The sequence below is a fragment of the Phasianus colchicus genome, chromosome 7, assembly GCF_987193195.1.
Source record: "Phasianus colchicus chromosome 7, bPhaCol1.hap1.1, whole genome shotgun sequence".
Taxonomy (NCBI): Eukaryota; Metazoa; Chordata; class Aves; order Galliformes; family Phasianidae; genus Phasianus; species Phasianus colchicus.
The window spans coordinates 9,381,568-9,408,569 of record NC_143442.1 but is presented as its reverse complement, the minus strand read 5'-3'; the positions used below and the strand labels follow the sequence as shown (position 1 = coordinate 9,408,569).

At 42.9% G+C, this 27,002-nt stretch overlaps 1 protein-coding gene across 10 annotated transcripts in view; it reads left to right on the top strand.

The window, feature by feature from the left end:
- KALRN (kalirin RhoGEF kinase) overlaps nt 1–27,002 on the top strand; it is a 447,706-nt gene that overhangs the window by 351,290 nt on the left and 69,414 nt on the right. For 7 of the 10 annotated variants that reach the window (XM_090143646.1, XM_090143645.1, XM_090143644.1 and 4 more), the window contains exons 34-35: nt 15,136–15,165; nt 16,645–16,891. In XM_090143646.1, the coding sequence (XP_089999772.1) occupies nt 15,136–15,165; nt 16,645–16,891 (277 nt within the window). The remainder of the gene's footprint in view (nt 1–15,135; nt 15,166–16,644; nt 16,892–27,002) is intronic. The other 3 variants (XM_031590658.2, XM_090143648.1, XM_090143647.1) reach the window with 1 other exon arrangement.

Here is a 27,002-nt window from a genome sequence, read left to right as displayed (position 1 = left end):
TATTGATTCCAGCAATAACAACAAAACTACGAAATGAGTTATCAATATATTTAATCTGGTTCATACAAGTCATGCCAGCTAGCATCTATGTATAGGAAATAAAATTAAACTATCTTGGTATTTTTTGATGAGGTTATAGTTCAGCTGATAGATGAAATAGTAACTCGCTGATAGACTTTTGTGGACATTTGTTTTGGACCACATGATATTTTTGTGAACAAACCAGAACAATAGAAAATAAACACAACATGTTTTACATAGCTTGAAATCTGACTAGTTGAGAGATGGAAATATAAATAGAATTACTATAGGGCAGGCAAGTTTGTAGAGATATCCTGAATAAATTTGTCCTTTTCCCTGTGACAGGAGAGTTTTTAACTTAGTTTTCCGAGGAAACAAAGTTTTCTTTCATATTTTCCACATTTGTTCATGCTCTTTCTTCTTGTAACTTTTGCACCCGCTGGGTAATTTTCAACTAAGTTGGCAGAAGGCTCCTGATCTCAAAGATGATTTCTGTGGGGTTCATGGAGATCAGCATAAGGGTTGGGAAAGCGTAACCAGAAATTTATCATATCATAGAATCATAGAATAGTCTGGGTTGAAAAGGACCACAGTGATCATCTAGTTTCAACCCCCTGCTATGTGCAGGGTCGCCAACCAGCAGACCAGGCTTCCCAGAGCCACATCCAGCCTGGCCTTGAATGCCTCCAGGGATGGAGCATCCACAGTCTCCTTGGGCAACCTGTTCCATTGTGTCACTACCCTCTGTGTGAAAAACTTCCTCCTAAAGTTGCCTAAGTTGTGGCAATTAGGAGAAATCCAGTAGTGTGAACACATGCATTTCTGGACATATACATTGCTGGGGAATTAGGGCTGAGGAACTTCATGCATGCTCGAGCCTTAGGAAAAGCTTGCAGCTTAGCTGGAGACTGACCACACAGCCTAAATCCATGAGGAGCCTGGCTGCACCAGTTCTGCTCTATGTGACTACTGGTTATTCATAAGAAACTGAAAAACTAGAAGTTCATGCTAATGCCTGAAGCTGGTTGAGCAGACAGGAGCAAGGAGAACTGCCTCCTGATCCAGATAGCTTGGTTAAGCTTGGCACAGGTAAACAAGAAAAGCCCTAATACATGCAGATCTCTTCATCTTGGATTGCAGACTACCAGCCATGTATATAGGACAGCAGATAAAAACAGTGTTGAGGAGACTAGTGATTTCACCAGAGTGGTGGTTTTGTGTTGCTTAAATTGTCCTAATCCAAACTGAGTGTTTCTTTCTACAAATGCACGCTAGTTCAAATGAAAGCTTCTACTCAGCCTCATGAAAAGGTTTCTGAGATTCAGAAGAGTGAGATGATCCCAGTTAATTACTGGAGAAGATGCAGAGTTGGAGATAAAACCAAAATCATCTGTGTAGCAGGCAGTGGTCTTCTGAGAGGTTATTTTAGCTTCCCTATCTGTGTGTTCCCATCTTTAAGTGGCAAACCAATCCCAGTGAATATAAAAAAAGCACCTTCCTTACATGAGAGTTCATAATAGTTTAGAGCACATGGCACTCTTGAGACATAATTGCATAATGCTCCACTGCTAACTTTAAAATTTTAATTATTTTGAAAGCACATCTGTAGCACCATATACAAGAGCAACTTGGTAACAATATCAATAAAGTTATGCTGTGTTCTTGGTATAAACTCATTGGTTTGGGGTTTACAATTTATGTGTTCTGGAACTGGATTATTGTCTCATAAAACAACGCAGCAGCCTTTTCTCATTTAGTTAGCCATCCATTTTTATTAGGGTGCTCTATAGAATGCCTGCAATAATATTATAAAGGTGCAGAAGGTTCATTATTTCACAACAAGCAGCCAGCCAAGACCATTATTATTTTTACAACATCCAGGCTTGCTGTTGAAATATAGCTTTGATTATAACCTTTTTTTCCTCCTCCCTCTTTCTCTTTTCTCTCCCAAAAGCAGAGATGTACAATTGTTCCCTTTCAGATTGCTTTTCCACTGCCCCACAAACATGTCATTTTCAGTGAAATGGATGGATTATAATGGGAACAGATCAGTGATAATGCATTACTGGAATACAGCCATCCCCAAGAGAGCTTATAATAATATCCAGTCTTCCTAAGCTTTAAAATCTGCAGTTTGGAGACCCTGTGGCTCTAATATGGAATCTAGCACTGAATTTTCCCTGCACGTCCAATTCTTTGATGCTCAATTATTGCTGGTGCTCTCCCCTCCCTAGCACGTTGCCATGACAACTGCCTTGTGGAAAAAAAAACCCTCTCAGGCGATGCAGCCGCCACTTCAGAGAGGGGTTCCAGCCTCATAAAACTGTGGCTCAAAGAAATTACTGAAGATTAATGACTTTGCTCAGAGCAAATTTCTGAAAATGTTGGTAATTAAATAAAAATATGTGCAGGCGATGCGTTCTCCACGTCCCGCCTGTTGGCACCTGCTGAGAGCCGCAAAGTGAGTGTAAATCTGTAGTAAAAAACAGATTTGGGTATTATTCCTGCATATAGTTTCTTTATGTTCAACAGTGAGGGAGTTTAATTAGATATGCTAGTCTGTTATAGAATCATAGAATCACAGAATGGCTGGGTTGGAGGGGACTGTAGAGCCCACCCAGTGCCAACCCCCTGCCATGGGCTGGATGCCACCCACCAGCTCAGGCTTCCCAGTGCCCCATCAAACCTAACCTTCAGCACCTCCAGGGATGGGGCACCCACAGCTTCTCTGGGCAGCCTGTGCCAGTGCCTCAGCTCTGAGTAAAGAATTTCTTCTTCTCAACTCTGTGGGTTGAAGCCATTCTCCTGGTCCTCTCACTGTCAGATAGTGTAAAAAGTTGGCTCCCCCTCCTGGTTGTAAGCTCAAATACTGTAAGGTTGCAGTGAGGTCTCCCTGGAGCCTTCTCTTCCTCAAGCTAAACAAGCCCAACTTCCTCAGCCTGTCTTCATAGGAGAGGAGCCCTCCAAGCATCTTTGTGGCCCTCCACTGGACCCACTCCAGCAGCCCTGCATCCTTCTTGTGCTGGAACTGGGCACGGTGTTCATCAGAAAGCTCAGTGCTCCCATCGCAGGCACGTTCCTAGTTGCAAGGAAGATGAATACAGAGCTGGAAATTGCTTGTGCTGAATCATAAAACAGGCCTTGTTTCATAAGCCCATTAGGCACATGCCCCTAATGTTAAGCATGTGCTGCACGTTGCCTAATAGAAACAGAGTTTGCACTGGCTTGTGGTTAAGGGTATATTTGTAAGTCCTGTGATGGTTTTAAGGTCGTAGAGTTGTGAACTTCTCTGGGACAATGAATAAAATACGTTGATTATATTTTCAAAAGCATTAGGCATTTTCATATTCAGTAATAATATCGTTAGCATCACATGCCACACTACTAGTAAGCAGCTGTCATGCAGCAGGATTTAAAATGATGTGAGCAGGAGGCCAAAGGAAGACATTTTGTCTTTCCCAAAGACAACAGCACACAGCCAGTTTAGAGTTTGCCTTCACTGAAGGTGAGCAGTGCTCCTTGGGATGGGCTCCAAAAGCACATCTGCTCGAGAGCACGATATTGCAACCTTATGTTACTAAAATCAGAAGAAACATGTGTACCAGTAAAATCCAGGCTTAAGGAAAAAATCTTGTGTATTCTAAGGGGATAAAAATATTAACTCAAACCAGATGCGTAAGGGCCAGAGCCATCTTTGTTCACTGCAGCAGATCCTTCAAAGTCTCTTTCATCTAAGATACGTTTGTGCCCATCCAGAACCTGCAAGCGTGAGGAATTCACCAGAATCTCAGAAATTATCCACTCTGCCAGGCAAAGAGGAAACGCACACAGGCTGAAAGGGAACAATAATTCATTTTGAGATGCAAACCTGTTTTTAAACAAGCAGTTTGTATGTTAACTTCCTCAATCAGAGGCTCAGCCATCTGTTGCAGTTAATTGGTTAGCCTTTGGCTGAAGTTTAATCAGCAAAGGAACAAGAGGAAGGGGAATCGGTGGGCCTGGAGGCTTCACAGGGACCATGCCATGAAATCAAAGCTGCATCAGGCCCCGGTGCTCAGACATGGGAGAATGTGCTTTGTTTTGCAAGGAGCCAGCATGGCAGTAAGGCTGGTGGGGATGTATGGGTGTTATTACACGTACTGCATTGCTCCTTTATGTTATTTCAGTTCTGCTTCCATAGCCAGGCTGCAGCCTTCTCTGATGACTGCTAGGTTCTCCCTTTGTGCAGCAGTAATGATGTTAATCATGACATTTAGCCCAGTGACTTTGCTAATGTCCTGTGCATGGCCAAGCTCTGCTGATCTCCTGCCTGCAGCAAGCTGTTGGCCTGGGGCAAATTGTCACAAAATCCCACCAAGCATTCAGGCTGCTGGGCCAGCCTGTTCTGCTGAGCTTATTTCACATCAATCGCTGCAAATTAAAGGCATGTACAATTTATAATGTGTGGGTGCCTGTGCACAGAAATTCAGTTTCCTCAATATTTACAGAGTATAAAACAGTCCTCCTTGTTTAAGGCTAGGATGAACATTTCTGTCACGTTAGGAAGGAAACTTTATTTCATTCCGCAGCTGCTATTTAAACACTATGAAATCTTTTTAATCTTAGTCAAGGTTCAAAATGAGATGTTTCAGACATCTGCTAACTATTACGGGCCATGCCTGCTAGTAGAGGTAATAAATTACAGCAAAAAGGGGAATCAAGTGACTTTATTGTGTTGGGTTCTTTTTGTTTTTTTTCTTATTCATCGCTTTAAAGTTTGTCCTCCTCTGGTATTATCTGTTGCTCTTCCTATCAAGGCCCTCTCTACTCTGATTTGGGGGAGAGATAAAAAACAACTGAACTCAATGACAGTGTTCAATGCACCCTCTGTGCTACGTGCCAAAACAAAGATGGGTGGTTCTTGCGGAACACAGGAGAGAGGGCATTTCGGTTTCCTCCAAAAGGGGAGATAACAGATCAGCTTTCTGGTTTGCCATGGAAACCTTTTGTCAGCCCAGTAACAATGACGTCAAGGTGGCACTGGCACAGAGACGGGGTTAGTTAGCAGAGCACACACCTGTTGAACTGCCAGAGGGGAAGGTATGTCAGCTTTTATGTTTTCCATGCCTGATTCTAAGTAACTTTGGGGGAATGCTCAGAAAGTGTAACTGTAGTCTTGGGGTGGTTGTCCTGGTCTATGGTAGGTTCACACAGTGAGCAGGTGCTGCTGAAGCTGGTGGTCAGAGAAACCTGGTTAAGAAGCATTCAGTCAGTGCTGCTGTGCAAACCCTTTGGGTATCTCTTGGGAAGGTGTAGTGATCAGGCTTGTACCCCTAACGTGGAGCACCAACTTCCTTCAGTGTATTTGCTTTGCTTGAGAGTACGGGGTTTGCTAGTGTTTACCCAGGCAGCTTCCTAGAAAGACTTCTATAAAAAGGGAAAGCCAAGCTTGCATTTATCATGCTACATCTGTGGATGCACAACTACAAGCTGTAACCCATTTTTGGAATGTCTGTTTTCTTGCCAATTTTTTACTGCAATGCTTTTGTGTTTGGTATTGTTGTCTGACAACGTTCTCTTTGTTAAGTGAGATTAAACCCCTTCTTCTCATCATTCAGTGCTCTGATGATTACCTTCCCATTTCTAGTAATTAAAAAAATGCTTTAACAGTTTCTTAAAAGCATGATCTTTTCACAAGAAACTTGTTTTAGTGGAGAAAGCAGTTATTTGTGCTGGACTGTTCATGTGAGCAATCAAAACCACATACCTGGATGATGTGGCTGCAGTAGACTTTCAGTCACTGAACTGATTGCTCTGTGTCAGTGCCTGCTGCCGTTTTTCTACCAGTGGCTAAAATATGAATTCACAACTGTTGCACATCTTAGCTATTCGGTAACACGTGATAATTGCTAAAAAAAACCAAACATTAAATTGAAAATTTCATATCGTATAGTTTTAAGAGAAGAAAAGCCTATGATGTGAATGATGATTCAAATTACATTGGGTTGCACAGTGGAATTAAAGTTGAGAAAAAGCACGTCATAAAATGACATTGTGTGATCAGAATAGGAAAATGGAGGCAGGCTATGTAAATGACAGTTACTACTCAAATAGAAACCAACTGTATGTTTCTAGCCAGAAATTTGTGGAAATCTTTGCAAGACAAGCAATCCAGGATTGTAATTTTCCAAATAGCCAAGGAATTAAGGTAAAGTGTTCAGTTGGTAACCCGTGGCATCCTAATAGGGATGAATGATGGAAAAGGGCTGCCAAGTTCCAAGGAGGTAGAATAAAGCTCAGTGATAATCTTTATGTTTCTGAAGAAGAATAAATTGCCTTTCCTTTGAGTGAAATAAGCTTTATTTAGATTAGTAGTATTGTCATTTCAGTGAGAATGTGTAAGTACTCCAGAAGTGCCTACAAAGAACTGTAAAGCACTTTGGCTTCAGTTTGGAAAATGCTGAATATTCCTCTACAATTTTTTTTTCCTACTCTGTTCCAGGTGTTTCAGAGGTAACAGCCAGACAGAAATGGTTATTTAATGGTTATTTCTTGTGATCTGAAGTCACCGTAGTATCATTTAACATTATTTGAACACTTTGTGGCTGGAAGTTGAGAAGAAGGCTTTACAGACATTCTTGACATAAGACTCAGAGTTCTTACTACCACTACTAGGGTAATTAAGACATGGCAAAATGTAGGGTTTCGTTTTGGAGATGCTCCTTTTGCCCTTGTCGTTGTTACCAATGAGATATGAGCAGGTTGTCTAGAATGAAATTGCCATGTGATTAATTAGACTTTTCAGATTCTCTTTTTTTTTCTTTTTTTTCCTATGCATCTACATTTTGTGAATACCTTTGATATAAAGAGAGGCATATTCATCTATTGGCATTGGGAATGTTAGTTACAGTACAATATGGAGCAGTGTGATAAAGAGACCCTTTTTTGCTGGGGGGATAGATGAGGAATCGGAAAGGAGAAAAGGAAACAGAGCATACTGTGATAAATTATGTACATGTTCTTAATAGGGTCACTACTCACTAAGGCCTTGTGTGTGAGCTCTGAGAATGAAAGAAGGATGTTTTACATTGTGTTTTCATCATTTTCTTCTGGAAATTTATCATTGAAAGAGCCACCAGTTCATAATTACAGCATTTTAAGTGGTAATGCCACAGCAAAATCATTTTTCTTGCAAGGAAGTCTAAGTTCATTCTCCTAGTTCAAGCATGTTTTCCCTCCATTTAGGACTCATTCTGGCGACCAGAGCATTTCAGCCGTTACTTCTTTAGGTTGGATAGGGGTTAATGAGGTTTGGACAGACAGTTGTGCTACTGTATTGCCTTGGATTGAGGAAATTGCTTACTTATTATTTATCATTATCATTCTTGTCCAAAACGTGCTTGTGTTTTATGAAAGGAAACAGATGCTTATGCCAAGAATCTTACAGCATAGATGAAGAAATAATGAATTAGTGAAACGGAGTTTATTAAGAGAACATAATTTTATGACTGGAAGATATTCAGCCAAGGAAATGTCTTGCTGACTATTCAATTTAAGTGGTTTCAATTAATATAATGTTAATAGCGTGCACACGTGTATGGAAGACAGGCTGTGGATTCAAAGAGTAAGAGTATATGGAATTTAAGAAAGGCACAGCAGAAGTTTATCATTTATTTCTTTGCTTTAGAGTCCTCCAACTCTAAACTTACCTCAAAGTGAACTAGAGTGGAGTATTTGGTCTGATGTGTCTTCACTGAAAGAAATGTAGCAGGAGCTGGGATTGTGCTTAACAGTAGACCTTATTCAGTTCATCCTTTGATAAGTGAACATAGCAAAGTTCTTTTAGGCTCCCCTCAGTGTTTTACTTGTTCATGCTGGACATCAATCCGTATTTAGGCCTGCCTGATAATGTGACAAGACAGCAAATGTAAATGGCAAAGTCAGTGAGAATTTCCTTTCAGCTGAAACAAAGCAAGTCGGATTGACTGTCAAACCCTTTGAATCTATACTCTTGTATGCAGTAGAATTTATTACCTTGTTAGAAACTAAAACAAAACAAAACAAAAAAAGGGTGCGACCACTTTTTTGTTATTGTACTTTAAAGGGGAAGAATTTTATGTGAGGAGTGTCCTCTGGGAACACTTCAGTAACTCTATAAAAGAGACTAAAACTGATAGAATTCTAAACCTGCAGCTGCAGTTCCTTTGGGAGCCACGTTGCAGCGGTACATGCAACAGCCTTTCAGTTCAAAAAGGAAAGCGCATGACTGCAGCCAAAGCCCTTTCAACACAGTTTTAGGTAAGCTGATCTGCATAAAAGCCATTGTAATCTCTTGTGCTGCTCAGGTTTTAGGCAATATTTTCGTTTCATAATGCTGTTTCTGTGTCCACTGAAAACATCTGCTTAGATGTGCCAGGCTCGATCATGCACACTCTTACATCACTTGGCAAATGAGGTCACTTCGAGTAAATAGCAGTATTATGGAGAGCAGAATGAAAGCCCCAGGATTTAACTGCTCGAACTCGAGCTGCAGCCCATCGTGATGGCTGAAAATGATGCAACAATGCTGGAAAGGCTCTGTGGGTGAACTGGATGAGGCGAGCAGCAGGGAGGACTCGAACACAACATCCCCAGAGATCATCTTTCCACAGAACCAAGCACTGACTGAGGGCATGAGCATGCAACCCCTTTGCAAACTCTCCTGCTCAGAGTGGGTACTGCTTTATATGGCACTCATTTCTGCACTTTGTTTGCAGCAGCAGTTGTGTGTTTTTACTTGGCAGTTAATGGCAACACTGAGCTGGAGTGTTTTGTTAGGACATTAATGTAAGAGACATAAACTAAGAGCATTACAGGGAACAGGCTGAGAGGGAGGAAAAGCAGCCTGTGAGGTTGCCTGCCTCCCTCCAGCTGCTGCCAGACAACCGCAACCGCCTCACCCAGCCAGGGACCAGGCCTCTCAAAGCATGATTTCAATTGACCAGAAGCATTATTAACTCTCACCGTGAAGTCTGCAAGGGGAAAAGGGGCATGAAGCATGCCATGCAGGGCCAGGCCTTTCCAGGGCAGCTTTCAGGGAGACACCACTCACTGCCACCATTCCTCTGGATGAATTCTCTGTAATCTTAGATCTGCTTTTGCCTCTGGTCTATTTGACAAGCCTACTGAAAATTAGTAAGAGCCACTTATCTAAATCCACCTTTGAGTTAATTTGTGGCCTAAGGCTCTGACTTACAGTAATGGGACTTAGGGACCTACAATAAAGATGAAAAATAGCAGCTATTAAATCTGTAAAAAGGAAACGACTCAGAAAAGGCAAGGGATGCCAAGCTGGCCAAGGCAGAGGGGAGTCAGACTTACAGGACCGTATGGCTCAGGCATAGTTTGAATTATCCTTTCAATTAAAGTCTCTTTATATAAAACATCTGTTCTCTGAATTTAACCATTTGGACAAAAATCTTTAAATGCTTCATTGTGTTTTTGGTTTCTCTGTTCCAAGCCTTAGCCATTTTGTGGAGCTAATGTCCCTGAAGGAGGAGTGTTTGTGGTTTTCTGTGATGCTACCAAGCATCAGTGCAGGCTTCTGCATTTTCCTTTCTTGAGCATTCACATTTTCACCCACTCTCCAACTACACAATGTACTTGCTAGCAGGGTCTTAGGAGTCGATTAATTATTTGTTTTAGTCAAAGGACTAAAACCTTTGACCTCATGGGTCAAAATAGTCTGCTTTGCTCAGAGTGAGTTGGACATTGAAAAAAAAACCTCAGCAACTAATCATTACTCCGTGATTTCAGACTATTATTGTGTTTTTATTACCCCTAGATGAGTTTAGAACATCTTGTGGCTGTAAGAGATGACAGGTGGGGCTTTACCTTGGGGTATTTAGGCTGTCTACCCTTCTCATCCTCTGCAACACTGGTTGCACATGGGTTTTAGTCATGCTGGCTGTTTCACTGAGGAAACACAAGTCTGTTCCATTTTGTGCTTCAAATAGGGAAGGGAATAAGATCCAGGTATCAGCTCTCTTAAGCCAAATGCCATGAGAAAACCTACATCTTAAAAGGTCAAACACGGACTGATTCTGTGCTTCAGTTTGTTGGGTGAAATGGAGTCTGGCCTCCTTTATCTTCAAAAGTACTGTTTATGGTGCATGCGCTGTTTAATTTTGGCTTGCTGTAGTCTTTATTTCTGGAAAAAAAGGCTCCAGAAATAATGCAGGCAGCTCATTCAAGCTGTTCTGCACATGTCAGTATATGCTGGAGTTCCAAAGTCCAGCACAGCCAGGATACAGTCGTCTAGTAGGGATTCCAGCAAGATCTGCTGGACATAAAAGATTTGTGCTGTTTGAAACCATAACACCAGATTTCCTTTCTGTTAGCATATTTATATGTCCCAAGTGCCATTTCTGTCTCTTCTTTCTGCTGTAGAATAACATGCTGTATCTTGATTTATAGAATGCTGAGCATCCAGATGCCTCTTGTTATCTCCTCACTGAGAGGAGCAGAGCTGGTACATTAAGGATACAGGCTGTCACCATCACACACTACCATGTGTCTAACTAATGGCTTAAATACAAAGAAACCTCCCCGTGAAGCTTGAGGAGCAATCCTCTTCATCTGGTCAGACAGAACAAAGGGTAGGAAGCACCATCTCCAGCTTAAGTGCAGATGGGTACAGGGGCCCAAGGACCAAAAAAGACTAGGAGATGAGCCAAGTATTCTCCACCAAACTTCTGAAATGAGCTCAATCTGGAGCAATTTTGCCAGTCACTGTGGATTATTCAGGAGCTCACCATTTCTGAAACACATTCTATCCCTGCAGAAACACCTCCATGCCAATGCAATGAAGCACTCACCAGAAGTGCCAGAGCTCTCAGCTCAGCATCCCTCTGAGGTACAGCACTTTTACAGGTATGAACATAGGTGTTCACACTCCAAATAGACCCTGCTACAGCACAGTGAAGCTAAAGCAATTCTCCAATACCAAAATTCCTCAAAGGCTTCTTCTGGATTTGATGTCTCTCTCCCTAACCAGCAAAAAAGAAAATCTCTATGGAATTACAGAAATTTTCACAAAGAATTCTATGAGGGATACATTTTTTAGTGCCTGTCTCCCAGCTAGAGTGACAGCTCTGGGTTTATTTCAGCGCAGACAGAATTGGCGCCTAAGTGGTCTTATTCACTTCTTGTAATCTCTTGATAAGGATGCAAATCCCATTCTTTCTCCCGCTGCCGCGCTCACTCTCTTGAAATCGGTTGTTTATGGTGACTAAATGCTTCTATCCAAAACTGGCTGTCATCCAAGAGCAGATGGGCAGAAAGCCTACAAGCAACGGCAAACTAGCAATTTGTACTAGAGCGCAGAGCAGCGCTACACAGAACGCTTTGTTTGAACGAGCAGAGCTCTGTGTTCTATTGAATATATGTAAATAACCAGCGAGTGTGCATTTCTACAACGATGCATATTTTAAAATACTTAAATAATCTCAGCAGCTCTTTTGACCCTGATAGATTCATTCTCTGTTGCTGCTTCTTTGAATGAAAATCAAATGTTGGCTTGGCATAAATAACTTCATGCCTACCTGAAATGTATTGGTTCTTACCTTCATCTTCACGTGCAGTGCACTGCTGATTCTATGGTTGTGAGTGGGAAATATATTGAAGAGGAAATGGAAGCATTCAAGAAGCAGAAAAAGGAAAAAGAGATCTATATAAAGAAACAATACTATAAAGCAATTTAAAAAACAAAGTACATTAGATGATTTAGTATAGAATGCAGCTAGGCTTATTATTTATGTTAAAATGTCTTTTTAAATAGCTTAATATTGCATGAGAGGATAGTTGTGCATTGCATACTGACAGAGCATCTTTAGCAGTTGCAAGCCCTTAGGTGGACAAATGACGGGCAGGTATGAGCAGTGCCTGCCAAGGGCTGTCATGGAGCAGCTGGCAGCACTGGAACCCTGGCTATGCCCAGCTCACAGGGATTACCATGAGCACCACAAGTAGCCGGCTCCGCTCCGTTATGTGCCCTCACATGTGTGTCACAGTGTGGTTTATGAGCCTCTGTTACAAACTTAATACCTTAATTACAAAAAGACTAAAACCTTAACTATGGCACTGTGTCACAGAAGGGAAGATCACAAACACCAGCATTCTGTACCCTTGGAGAAACAACCACTGAGATGCTGCTACATTTGCTGGGGAGGCAGCTAGTTATCCACTTATACTAGCATAAGCACTACAGTATTTCTATTACCGGTTCTCAGTCTGCCTGAGCTTGGACTTATGTTTCAGAATCAGTGTGAGAGCCATTGCATTTCCTTCATTTAAGTAGTGTTCAAAGCGTCCTTCTCAAGAGACCATCTTCCAAACCCCTGCTTACCCCACCAGGGAGCTATTAATTCCCTCTTTCTTTTAAACCAAAGTAGATTTAGTAGTAGTTAACATCTATTTTAGCAGGGAGGAAAGACAGCCTGTGACCTAGTAGGTCTTTTACATCTGCACTGTAATGATAAATGTGCCTCTGGTGTTCATCCTTGCTTCCTCTGGCTGCTGTTTGCAGGCTGAAAACTGAACAGATGCAGCAGTGGCCATGCACACATGCTGTGACACAGGAAATACCATCACACGGTCATTCTGCACTAACTGGTGCCTGCTGATTTCTGGAGCAGCCTGGATGTCCCTCCAGCAAGACATGTCCATGTCTGGGACCTTTTGGTGACTTCCACTTCACACTCCTAAGGCTGACAAGCACTCAGCTGGGTGCTCCCAAAAGAAAAATGTCTCACGTGGATCAGGACAAAACTTATTTATCAGTGTCAGTATGTTACATAGAAGGTTCCCATCAATGCTCAGAGTTTTGGTAGCAATATTGTGCAGCAGATAGGGTAATTTTCAGTTGTTGAATGGTTGGGTCCCCACCTACACTGGTGACATAGAGCAGGACTCTTTCCTAGCACAGTTTTGATCTGTTTTAGCACATCCTAATGAAAACATTTATGTGCTGCATGGGTAATGATGCTCCCTAGACCAGGCACAAGTGATCACAGAGGACGGGAGATGGTTTGCTGGTGGCAGGCTGGGGCTCATGATAGTGGTACACAGGACACACCTCACATTCACTGTGGACTGCTTGGAGCCCTCCTGTTTCTTTCGTTTGGGTTATATATTATGAAAAATTTCATCTCAGAAGAAGTGGTCAGGCCTTGGCACAGGCTGCCCAGGGAGGTGGTGGGGTCACCATCCCTGGAGGTGTTAAAAAACTGTGGAGATGTGGCACTGAGGGATGTGGTTAGTGGGCAGTATTGGTAGGAGGTGGGCAGTTGGATTAGATGATCTTAGAGATCTTTTCCTACCTTAATGATTCTATGATTCTATTCAGCGATTCTTTCTAGCATTTCGCTATTTTGTTCTGCATGTCCTTTTCTTACTGATTTTCAAGCCATTGCTTTCTGTGTAATTCATTCCATTTGTACCAGTGTCAGATCTTTCAGTTTTGCCTTGTGCTCTGCAAAGACCTGCTGTATCACTGTTTTTATTTTAATGTCTCATGGACTGGCTGTACAGCACACAGGCGGACTGCTGTCTGGGTTTTAAATGTATCCAGCCAATGGTTTTAATGGTTGATTTTATCACAAGAATGATAGTAGTGAATATAATATGTTAAAATATGAAGCCATTTACCTGTGAAGTACAACTGTAAGGGCATTCTCTATTTTCTTTCTTTTTCCAAACCAAATGCAATCCTCATGAGAAAGCAGCAGCCCATCTATTGCATGCTCAGAGGGAGAGAGAAAACTGTGATATCCTTCTCTGAGATTGGGAATTTACTCTCCAAAAATAAATTAAGCCATTAATAGTTTGGGGAACACTTCATAGGTGAAAGGATTTCTGTCATTGAGAAGCAGGTGTATTTGCATTATTCCTAAATGACTGATAAACTGCATACATGTTAGTGTAATACAGTCTTTCTAGAGAGATTTCTTTGCTGTGGGTTAATTTGGTCAGTACGTGTTCTTGTGGTGTGGTGGTATAGAAGACACAGAATAGGTACAGTGAAGTCATTTGCAAAAGGAAGAAATTTTCTTTCTGTTCTTTGTGGTCTGCACCTAAAAATCATCTGTGGGCCCCTACCTGAGATAACCACACCTGTAAAGGGTTTCTGCATAATTCCTCATGCCAAAGTTACCATCTTTTCCTACAAATAAATCATTTTACATACCTCATTACTGTTCCAGCAGTGAGCTGGCCACAGGCTGCTAGAGGGGCTGATCACTTCCAGCACTCACCATGTTAAATAGCTATTTTTAATGAGATTGGGAGAACCAGGAGCTCAGGGCTAGATGGCACCTGCAGGTCATGGAGCACACCTGCCTCCTCTGGGGTACTGCTTACAGGTGCCGCCCTCATTGAGACATCCACTGTGTCACAGGTGTTCAGCTATTTGGGGAGGGGCTGGCAAAGGCCCCCAGGTTTGGGGTGGGCTGCCCCCCAGCTCTCTCTTATGATTTATTTTTCAAAAATCAGCCTGACCAACTGAAAAAAAGGTTTTGATCGCTGCACCACATTCTCTGCCCTTGCGGTTGGAAACGACAGATTGAGGGCTCCTATCTGAGCCTGCTGCTGCTTGCCCAGCTGCAGCACACCGCACCCAGCGAGCCCCTGTCTGAAGCCAAGCAGGGTGAATTCCTTGCAGCAAGAGTTTGCGGTGTGATGGCAAACACGGACACCTAGTGGTACTTCAGTGCAGGGCACGGTACTGCTCTCAGTTTGTCTCTTGGATTTTTCTTGTGTCTTAAATACACCATACCAAATCGGTTCCCATATTGGGTCAGCAAAAAAAACCTGTAATTCTCAAATTATCCCAGAGCAAAGGAACCTTAACAAATATTATAGCAATATCTTATTCTTCCAATAGCTGTGTGTTACAAGAAAAGCATGTCAGAGTGTGCCAAATTGATCTCTTGTATGGTCCATCAGCTCACTGAGCTCTTTCTGCAAGGATTAGTGGTAGCACGCTGTCTGAATGGCCTCCAACAGCTGCCATGGTTTGTTTGGTTTGGTTGATTTTTTTTCTATCTATTTACAAATAATCTTTCAGAGAATTATTTCCTTCTTCTTCCCCCAATCTAGCATTTCGTCTACGGCAGAGACACAGGACAGGTGAGAACCAGTCCTTGTCCACTGACCCCTTTCTGTAATTGTATATATTGGAATTGTGAACGGGATTTCTTTCATGCCTGCCTCATGAGACACACAAACCACAATGCCACTGAGTGGGGAGAGTGCTGTTCCCATGGGAGTGTGCATTTGAGATTGCCTGGCCTGCAGTAAGGGATTTTGAGGTTGTACAGCTTGAGAGTGATGTCTGTAGAAATGGGTTTGTATGCCTAAAGGGCTCACCCATTCCAGCTGATGAGCAGATCATATTTCTCATTGATTTCACAGATATTAGGCATTGTACAACATTTCTCTCAGCTCAGTTGGATTTGCAAGTGGTTTATTTAAAAACATTATATAATGCGCCTGTCTTTAGCTTTGTATCCCAAGAAAGTGAGGTTCGTGATATTACAGTGTTTTGAATCAGCTTGGTTGCTGCTCAGTACCTTTTGAATCAGTGAGCTAATTCAATCAAATTTTATACTGGAATAAGGAGCTCAAAGGATCCTGCATGTTCCAGGAAGCAGGCAGCACGTAGAGACGGACCCAGACGAGGGCCCCTAATGATGGGCAGGCAGAAAGCAATCCAGACTTGTGCTCACACCTGTTTAGACACCTGCAAATCCAACCCTGAGATCCAAATCTGTAAGAAAACTAGCTTTGTTAGCTATGCTGCCTGTGCAGTCACTTTTTCTGCTTTGTTCTGCTGTATACACAAATGCTTCTATCCAGTCTTGGGTTATATAGAGATCAAGGTTAAACAGAGACCAGTATTGTTCCTTGCATATCGTGGGTGAGACTGAAGGAAAGCAGCAGGTTGCCAGCACTCAGTACGGATGTAAAACGATACATTTATTCTTAGATACAAATCCTGGAAGTCAGCATATAATCAGTCACTCTACGTTTATATATTTACACCTCTGTTTTCCATCAGACAGCGTGGGAGGAGCTATTCTGATCTGCCCCATCAGGATTCCCTAATCCTGACCTTAGAACAAGTTTGGGAAGAGGGCAATGTTTTCTGTCTTGTAAAAAGTGGTAGCTGTATCCTCACTGTGTGGTGGCATGTGGGAATGTGTTTGGCTTGTGCTGTAAGAGGGAGCTGGATTTGTTCTGCCCTGAGGCTTAGTGCCAAAGCTGTTGGCTGGGCTAGTGCCAGGCTAGAAAGGCACCCCAGAAACTAAAGACAGAAAAAAAGCTAGGTTTGTGAAGGGCACCTCCAGCTACAAAATTGTGGCATTCAAGAGGCCGTGGGGTGGGTAGCTTTGATTTCTTACTCAAGCCCAACAAATGAGTAAGAAGTAAAGGAAACAAGGGTCACAACTTGTTGAACTTTGGCAAAAGAAATGATTAACTTGGCTTCTAAGGAGCACAAAGCCTGCCTTTGCCAGTGTAAATATGATGCAAAGATGATTGCTTTCATTCTGTCCTCTCTAACTCTTATTCCTACTCTTTTTTTTTTTTTCCCTTGAACCTGGGCAGTTGTCTGGAGGGTGTGAACTAACCGTGGTGCTCCAGGACTTCACGGCGGGCCACAGCAGTGAGCTGAGCATTCAGGTTGGGCAGACGGTGGAGCTGCTGGAGAGGCCGAGTGAAAGGCCAGGCTGGTGCTTGGTGCGGACCACGGAGCGGAGCCCACCGCAGGAGGGCCTGGTCCCCAGCAGCGCTCTCTGCATTTCCCATTCCCGCAGCAGTGTGGAGATGGATTGCTTCTTCCCTTCAGGAAAAGGTAGGCAACAGCCTGACAGGTGTTTCGGATTGTTTTGGATTTCCCCTTTTGTATCATGTAAGCTGCTTGGGCTGCTTTGGCAGTCGATGTGGGCAAAGGACTGTGTAGTCATGAGTGAGTTTTGTTACTGGGTCTCTGTGAGTCAGCACAGCACCAGCCCCAGCTCCATCCCATGAATCAATGTTGTATGTCTGTATCTTTTGCTGTGTGGCAGTTGTTACCGTGTTGAGATGCAGGATAAAAATAAGAAACAAGGATTGCTTTCAGTTCCTACAAGCTGAGATGGAGGGGGAAAAAAGCCAACAAGGGGGGAAAAGAACACTGTGTATACACACAGCACATGCCCTAAGTTGTGGACGTGTTATTTTATGAATTCCGCAGTGCACATTAATGCATGGTCTTTTACTATATGTCCAGTACACACCTATGATTGCAAACAAACCGCCAGTGAGTACTGGTACACCAGGTTGACAGGTGAACTGGAGATGTGAGTGTACTGGTACATTACAAGAGGCAAAGAAGGTGTTACAATCAGAGTGTGACAAAACATGCGTCACCCTGAGAGGCTGAGCCTTGACGTCAGTTTGCATGGAAATGATCTGCACTTTCCTACAAACACCTGCACTGGGTGGTGAAAAATAGTTTGTCTCTGATGGTGTCTGTGGCTTATCCAGTTGGTGTCATGTTCTGAGTGTTGTGTGTCCCATGCATCACATCCATGCAGCCAGATGCAGGAGGTGCCCCGTATTGCTGGAGTGGGATCTGCTCCATTCAGGGTGGGCAAAGCATGTCCCCTTAAGGCTGTGTTCCTGTCACAATTAGGGCAAGGGGAATGGCTCCTAACATCCTGCTCCCTGGCTCAAACGTGCAGCCTCAACTGGCTTTATGAAGTTGTTTATTTTTTTCCCTCTGTGTTAGGGGAAGTAGAACTTGATCCTTCTTCGTTTGGACAAGTTAAGCTTGGTGGTTTTGCTTGTTTTGAGAAAAAGCACTGAAATCGTGCTCTCAGTTCCCTGCAGGCAGAGAGCAGGGAACAAACAGGGCACTGCAAAGGGCCCAGAGTCATTTTGCCTTAAAAAGCACAGGAGGGAAATGCTGACTGTCCCCACTGGCTGAGGTGCAAACTCCAGCATGTCCATGTCCATGTCACTCAGACCTGCTACACCTGGAGCCTGTCCTGGCCACTGGCTTCTCCAAAGGCCATGCAGAGCTTTGAGAACCGCAGCCACACCTCCCTGCGGATTACAGCTGTGAGTAAACAGGTAAAGCTGAAATTCAGCCTGGCAGAGCAGGCAGAGCCCAGCGTGGCATGACTCATAGGAAGCACAGAAACATGTCTGCTGGGTGCGGGCCTTGGCACTAGGACGCTGAAGGACACTCTGAAGGGCCACATGGCAGGGTGCACAGGAAAGCTGGCAATCCCAAGGAAGGATGGAGGCAGGGCGGTGTGGGCATCGGGCTGCCTGAGCACAGCCCAGCCTGGCCACAGGGCACGTCATGCCACTAGCTTGCTGAGCTGGCCTGCATGCTCTTCCTGGCAAGTGCAATCAGTCTGGGGCTGGTCCAGCCACGCATTTCATGGCCTTTACTTCCTCCCATTTCCTTCCCCTGAAGCTTCCATTTTCTTCCTGCACATACCAAGCCTGGATCGGGGAACTTCAGCACTAATGGGATCTCCAGAAGTGCTGCTAGAAATTATAAAAATAACTGTCCAGCTCACAGTTTTGGCTGGAGTACAGCAAATAGGTTCTTCTGGGTCTAATCAGCTGTCCCTCCATTAGGAGAACAGGAAATTGTTTAAACTGAATAAACAGATGCTTGAAATAAAGAAAGGGGAGTAAGTGTAAAGGGGGAAATGCACTAGCCTCTGGAGCCTGCCAGTCTCATGAGGTGCTGCAAGGATTAGCATCATACATGGCTATTAAGACTTGTGTCCATCTCTGTTTCCAGTATCTTAGCGTGGTTTAGATTATGAACCCCCCTTGCTCTAAACTTCCAAAATGTGTGGCCTTTCTCTACAACGCAGGGCAAAGGCTGACACATCTTATGTGAACACCAAATAGTCTTCCCACATCTGTTTCAAATACATAAAGATATGCTGTGGAATACGTTGGATGTTGCTTGCAGTTACCAAGGCATACAATTATTTGCTTTTAAAACACTGCAGCTACAAGAATAGAAAATGTCTGTACTTAAAACGTAAATGGTAAAATTTGCCAGCTTTGATGTAAGCATACGGAGTTTTGACAAATATTTTAAAATAGCTGCATCTTCTTGGTGCAAAATGATAAACTGCTGTTTTGTCCTAAATAAATTACTGTGAACTATAAACATAAAACAGACTTGTGAACATAGACTCAGTGAAGGTAACCTACCTTCCCTAAAATGAAAGAGAAAAGAAGCACCTGAACCATCAACACCTGAACAGAATGATATCCATGAAAGCCACTGGAAATACAAAAACAAAGTTCACTACTGAACATGTGCTCTGGTTCTCTTCCTATTTATTTATTTTTTACACTATTTCTTTAAAAATAGTTACATAAAATATTACAAAAGAAAAAAGTTGATGCAAATGTAAGAGAACAAACCCCAAACAGAACATTTCCTATGTTTTATAATGAAGTATCTTTGCAGATTTCTCATGCAGTTGTTCAGTGAAAGTGCAGAGATGTCAAGTATCAGTCTCCCAGCCTTCCGTCCTACTTCTGGCTCTGCTCCTGTAGAGGATACACACTGAGTTTTTTCATGACTTGACTACAGCTCAGAGCCCCATAGAGCCCTGCCTGTTCTTGCTTTCCAGTGATCTGACAGTGTTTGCAATTACCCTCTGTAAAAGGGCAAACAGGTTTCTGGGATTCACCTTACATAAATATTTTATGGATGACTGAGTAAAAAGAACTGTTCTGCAGTCTCTGTTACTGTATTTGAAAATTTTTATATATTTTTTCATTACTGGCATTCCCTTGGAAGGAAAAAGAAAGACCTGTGGCACTAGGAATGAAGCTCTGTTTGAACTGTCTCACGGGGCTAATTATAGAAAAACTGTGACTTTTATTCCTGTCTCTTTTACTCTATAATTGAGCTCTAAGGTATTAAACTATAAATTTCAAATTAAGAGAGAAATCTGCACGGATGGAAAGCAACCTAATGACCTAGTCAATATTCATTAAGCACACTGGCATGTTCCTGGTATCAGCCTACTAGCTTCAACTGAGTGATTCCATATTTGTACTTGGCCTATGAAACCTTTAGATGAAACCTTGATCTTACAGCTCGTCCACTCACTCAGCATTTTTGCTGTAAAATCAAAGTCCCGGTGTAATTCAAAGGCTGGTTCTTACAGAAATTTTAAGCAATTTCCATCACCGAAGAAAAAAGGTGTTAAAACAGTAGGGCTTTATGGAACTGGGTTTAGGCTGATGATATTCGAAGGGACCCCACTCAGGACCCCAAACTTGATCCTGCCTGTGGGATGCTTGTGTCTGGTCCATCTCCCTGGAGGAGATGAGGAACATATTGTTTTAAGATGCTACACAAACATCTTGCTGCACAGGCAGATGACCACTTAACAGTGGGGCTTTGGTGGCAGTGGTGAGTCCTTGCAACAGCAAATTGAGCAATGGTTGGATGTCTTCCAACTGTACAGGGAACATAGGCCTCACAATGTGACTGTTAGTAGGGTGAGCAACTTCCCAGCTGGATCCTGTTGTCCTGAGTGCATCAGCTGTGATACCATTAGACTTTGGGCAGGAGGGCCAGCGGCTTGGGTGCTGCTCAGGGGACAGGCTCAACATTTAGAGAATGCACCTGATTCCATGGCCAGAGAGAGCCTGCAGTTGGTGGGGGTGATTGCAGGCTGGGCTGTGAAAGAAAGAAGCTGAGGAAAAATGAATAGAGTCCTCTGAGAAGAATAGCATAAATGAAAATGAAGTTAACCTGAAACCTGCATTTTTGTGACCATTCCATGTGGGAAAGAGCAGATGAATAAATAGATTAGCATGCAGAGCCAATGAGGGTAATGTGGCTCTTGTTGAGGTTGTAAGTCTCTTTTCTCTAGACCCTGACCTCAGAAGAATAATCACATAGGAAAAAAACATAATTGTTTCTTCTCACATCTTAGTTTTTAGGAACAACTTGAATTTTAGTAGGGAAAAAGAGCCTGGGCTGAGTTTTTTATGTCCCTGTTCCTGTGGAGTATTAAATTGTGATCTGCATTGGGTCATGCACTTTTTCTTTTGTGTTTTAAACAATCTTTGTTGCAAAGCATATTATATAGTAATGATTCCTGATTTCTTGGGAGAGCTGTGTGAGGACACAGAAGTCTTATGCACTGCATTAAACCTTCAGTTGTTTTTGTGGTGGCTGAGAAATTGTTTTTGCTCTTGAAAGCCTTAATTAAGAGCAATTGATTAAACTGTTTGTAAGGCTTCAAACTAAAGGAAACATTTTATTAAGTAGTAGTTGATTTAACTGGCATGTAAACGGGTTTTCATTAAACAAGCAATCTTCAGGTTCCTAGTGTCAAGATAAATATGCAGTATTTAAATTAAAAAAAAAACAGATTCTCATCTCTGTTCCTACTACTGTTCCAACAGTACTCCAACAGTCACAATTTCATTGTATAGTCGTTCAGGAGAGGTCACATGAACCTCTCCTGCTGGCTTTTGATGCCTCATGGTATCCTTGCTACAAGTTCAGGACATGGTTTATGTAGAACAATCCCATCAGGAGAGCTCTTACTGCATTTACACTCCTTTTCAATTATGATAGAGCAGCTGGAAATCAGTCAGCTAACCAGCAATGTGTAACACCCTCTGGGCCAGCACCACATGCTGCCAGGACCCGGCTTTGGAATACTGCTCTACCACAATATACCTGGAAAAAATAACAATTCTAAGACAGAGATGAGTGTGACTCCATGCAGCTGTGAAAAGAATGGAAATAGAAGGATGAGAGAACTCCAGACTGCTTTGCTATTTCAATCAGGTTGCCTTTATGTTTTGGTTTTTTTTTTCTTTCCTATGTCTTCCACTTCTCTCCAAGAATAGCTGTTTGGCTTCACTTTCATGGGTGTTTACAGCTTCTTCCCCCCAGTTTGCTCCTTTCTCCCTTAGTGGGCAATGGCTGCTCAGGTGCTGGAAAGGTTGGTGACACCTCACTCCCACATCTACTATTATCTTTTGATGCTTGGATTCTGTACTTTCTCCTACCTCATAGTCATCCCATGGAAGAAGTCAGATACCTATAAAGTATCCATTCTTAACACTTTCTCCTGGACTTCATTACCCAGCTTGTGAAGGGTCTGGAGCACAAACCTTATGAGGAGCAGCTAGGGAACTGGGATTATTTAGTCTGGAGAAGAGAAGGCTCAGGGGACACCTTATAGCTCTCTACAACTACCTGAATGCAGGTTGTGGTGAGATCGGCTTCCTTTCCCATATAACTAGTGATAGGACTGGAGGGAACAGCCTCCAGTTCTACCAGAAGAGATTCAGGTTGGACATTAGGAAAAACTTCTCCGAAAGAGTGATTGGGCCCTGGAATGGGCTGCCCAGGGAGGTGGTGGAGTCACCAACCCTGAAGGTGTTCAATAAATGTTTAGATGTTGTACTGAGGGATGTGGTTTAGTGAGGAAATATTGGTGATAGGTGGAAGGTTGGACAGAATGGTCTTTGAGATTTTTTCCAACCTTGGTGATTCTATGATTCTATAATTCCATTATTCTAGCTTCAAAATAACAAAAAATGAGCAAGTAGTTAACTACCACTGGCAATGTGGGTGATGAAATGTGGGTTTTGTTGCTTTTGAGAAATAGACCAAGAGAAGTCTGAGAGAATGAGTGAATAGGAACATTCATATTGCTATGACTGTAGTTCTGCCAGAATTTTTACCTGTATTTTAGTACACAAAGAATATACAACTCCACAGGGAGTCTCAACAACTGCAAGCCATGAGACAGGTCGTATTCAGGCTGTTGGAGCCATGATCTGATGGCGTGTGAATGTGTTAGAGTGACATGGTGTTTTCATTTCTTCACTTTTTTTTTTTTTTAATATGGCATTGCTAGATATTTAAAGCTAAGCTTCAACCATGTTGATTTGTTTAGGGCATATCAGGTACCAGTGAAGTCAATTGCACTTACTGCTTCAGCTGCTCTGTTATCTAATCAAAGCCAAAGTCCTCCAGCGCTCTACCTGGAACTCTTTTGGTTTTTTTTTTTTTTTTTTTTGGAGAACTACAATTTAGACAAATGCTATGATAAAACAGGAAAGGCTATTTTGGAGGAAGTTGCTTTGCTTTTTTTCAGAGGATTTTTATTATTTTAAACACAGGAGTGTTTGTTTAAAAGAGAGAAGGCCTGCAAATTTTCTTGTTTACTTTGCCTTTGCTTCCCTTTCTGACAGGGGGTAAAACTTTATCCACCTAATCCCCAGTCAGCTTAACCCCAAGTTTCAGTGTATGGTGGCCGTGATGTGTTTTGTACTGAGAAAGGAAAAAATGGAGCTGGGATTTAAAATGCTGCAGTCAGCTGAGCTCATCTGGAATGTCAAAGAATGTAACACTTGGTCTGGCAGAGAAACTGGGGGGAAATTCAGCAGTGATAAAGAGCTATAATCCACACCTTCTAAGTCACAAAAATCCTATCAGAAGGGTTAGATGTTTGGAAACACATCAGTGTGTCTTGGGCCTGATTCTGCTTATGGGATGGGCTATTATGAATATGCGATCCATCCATCTGCTTTTCCTGCTCTTTCAGCCATCCCTGTCATAGGTCTCATAGGTCACCCTCACCGTGCGTGTACCAAGAGCAGCTCAGGGAGTACAGCAAACAGGCAGAGTACAACATTAAACTGGACACAATTCAGTAGCTGATATTGCATAAAGGTCAGGGCACCTGAGCTGGCACTCCTGTCTGGCAGTGGTCTGACAGCTTTATTATTGTGCAAGTTGTGCTCAGTGCTCTAATGCGTAGCTTACAGCACCTCTGGGACCTGTGTTTAATTTGGCTTGGAGGCTTTCAGAAAATTGGGTTTCCTGGTAGCAGGTAATATATCGATCACTTGTACCTCTTCATTAACATACTGGCACCAGCATCCTAGACTCTGACTGAGTATGGGGTAGAATTGCTGCCTATCAGGATAAGAAATCATTCTGCTTTTAGAATCAAATTAGTCAGCCAACTAAAAACCAAGAAAAGCTGGCAGAGAAAGAAGAGAAAGCATCAGCAAAAGTGCAGGAACTGAACTCTGTGTGAGTCTGTAGGAAGATAGAAACATTCCTGTTTCAGAGGGTTAAGCATTTCTCTCTGCTGGAGGAGATGGCCATGGTATATTGCTGCCACGGAGATGGACATGGTCTGTTGCTGCCACGCAGCTCCTGTCTGCACTGTGTTGAATGCTGCTGATGAGATGGGTATGTCCAAAAGCAAATATTTTCTTTTTCAGGATGAAGAACCATTTGTTTCCTGTAGATATGTCTGCTGGCTTTTTGGCAAAGCAGTTTTTGGAAGGGGGTATGGTTACTTATTTCAGCATTTATGTTATATGGAGAGAGAGTGGCTTGGCCAGTCCAAAGTGGGATGCTCAGCAAGCTGAGCACCCTGGGACTTCCCATCATGAACTGGAGCTGTAAAGAAGGGAGAGAGAGAAAGCAGCTCTTGTGAGTCCCTCCCAGACTCAGCACTGCATTTCCTCCCACAGCCTCTGGGGATGACTGGGGTCAGAAATTCTCCATGGCCTCCTTGCTCTCCTGCCTGGCTTCCCAGCTGTCTTTCCAAGGGCTGGACCATGCACAAAGCTCCTTCCCTGGCTCAATGATCACAAATGTAGTGGGTGACCTAGATTATTAGATGAGGTTTGAAGGTATGGGGGGTGCACAGCCTTCTCCTGGCAAATGATCCATCTGAGAGGGAACAACCTCGGAATAGTTCAACTATGTGTACATTGACAGGTGAGACTTGCACTGGTCCCATTTTCCCACCTTGTCTTCAAAGATGTGCTGGAAAGGGAATCTTTAATTTTTGTTGTTCATATATTGATGTCCCAGCTGTTGTGACATCACAAAGGGCAAATATAGTTCTACTAAGTAAATAGTATACTTTTGGCTCATTAAGCAGGACTACTTCCTGGGAGTAATCTGGGCTGTGCAGCATCCATATTGCTTGGGGAAAACCAGAGGAGTCTCCCATCAGAAGGATCCTAAGTGTGGAAAGGCTTGTCCTGTCCATTCCCCAGTTTTCCGTGTGATCCCAGCATGTGTCCTTTCATAAAACATCTGTGTTCTGCCTTCTCTTACTTGAGCAGGGTCAGTGCAGAGAGAGGGGCCTTTGAAAGGGACTCCCTGAGAAGCACTGATCGAGCCTGAGCAGTAGTTGTACTGAGAAAGGACCCAGGCTCCTGCTGTGTGCCACTGAGGTTCAGGAAACGAGGTCAGATTGGGTATTATACAGTTATCCAAGAGAGGGGACACCTATTGAGAATGGTCTGAAATTGGTTGTCTGTTTCTTTTTATGAGCAGCCCAGAGACCTCATAGATGCCCTCTGTTTCTTTGAGCTGTGGTGCCTGAGCTCATTGCAGGCACCCGAGCAAGTGGGTGGAGTAGAGTTTGGTTTGCAGTGTGAGGTTTGTGCTCGCCTGAAGCCAGCAGCCATAATATCTCCTCGTCTCTGCCCCACTGGTGAAAAACAAGCAGCCCACAGGAAGGGTATAAATATAGGTCCTCAGGCAGAATCTGTTTCCTTTGCATTTGGTCGTGTGTCTTGAGATCCATGCAGCGCAGTGGGAAGAGGGGAGTTGTCTGGAGCGCTTGGCCCAGAGAGACAACAGGAAGGTCATCGGCCGCCTCTGCTGCAAGAGCGACGGGAGCATGTGGATGGCTTGTGTCTTGTGTTTCCTCTGGGGCCAGACTAAATTTAGCAGATTCACAGAGGGGCGTTGGACCGTAATCCATCTGGGGCTGTGGGGGAAGAGTGGGATCTGGGTTGTTTGCCTCAGCTTTTTGCTGCGTAACCAGCTTCAGTGAGCCACCATTCATTATTATGTCCCTCCTCTGCCTTGCTGAGTGTGCTGTAAACTACTCCCTGGTCTCTTGCCCTGAACTGTTTAAAATTTAAGCAGGAGGGAAACAAAAGACTGCTGGTTCTGGGTTCATACTGACTCAACATCAGAGTGTAGATGTGCCTTTTATAGCATCAACACAAAGGCTGAACCTATTGAGAATTGCAGTGATGCAGATACTAATGGTGAGGGCAGATCTCATTTCAGACTTCCCAAAAGTATTGCTGATGCTTTCAGCTTCCAGACAGTTAAAGGGATTATTCCTCAATGCAGTATTTACACCTTGCAAGGCCTGCACACTGCTGGGCTGATCCTTCTGCTGCTAATCTTAAACAAATATTTTACGAGTTGAAGTTTTGAAGTAAACTAGCTCTGCTGAAAATCCCTTTTCCCTGACTAGTCTGAGACAGAGCTAGGCAAACTGAAACTCAAAGCACATGCGTATTAAATAATGTATTTCAAGTAATTGAAACGATGTTTCTGTATATCTGCTTCAGCACGCTGCACAGATTTTATATATTGATGCTGACACAAGAAGCCTGATTCTCCTGTCATTTACACAAGCATTTTGTCAGAGCAGTTATTCCCAGGTCACACATTTTGCAAGAAGATCCCAAACTCATGTCAGCTTTGCTTAGTTCAGATTAATCCCAAATTCTAGAAAGTAGAGTTAATATTATTGTCACTGTGATGGATCTAATAGTGCCAGAAGGTTATTTATGTAAGTGCAAGTGTAATTTTTCCATTCATATTAATTGGTCCAGTATAAGATATTACCTCCTCTTGCAAATTCTGCTTTGCTTTAACTGCAGAATGGCATTTTTCTTTTCTTTAAGGCAAGCAAAATCCATTTGTGATAATTGCTTGGACATTGCAGTGAAGATTGGGATAGCCTCTAGTCTCCCTAAAGCTGTGGAAACAGAAACAGTAGTAACACTCTATCCAAGACTTGCCCATAAAAAAAGCAACCTTGATTCTATCTCTTCAGCAACACAATTTCTAATTCATATTTGCTGGTGACTCTCATATGCATGAAGTGGGCTTGGTGCTC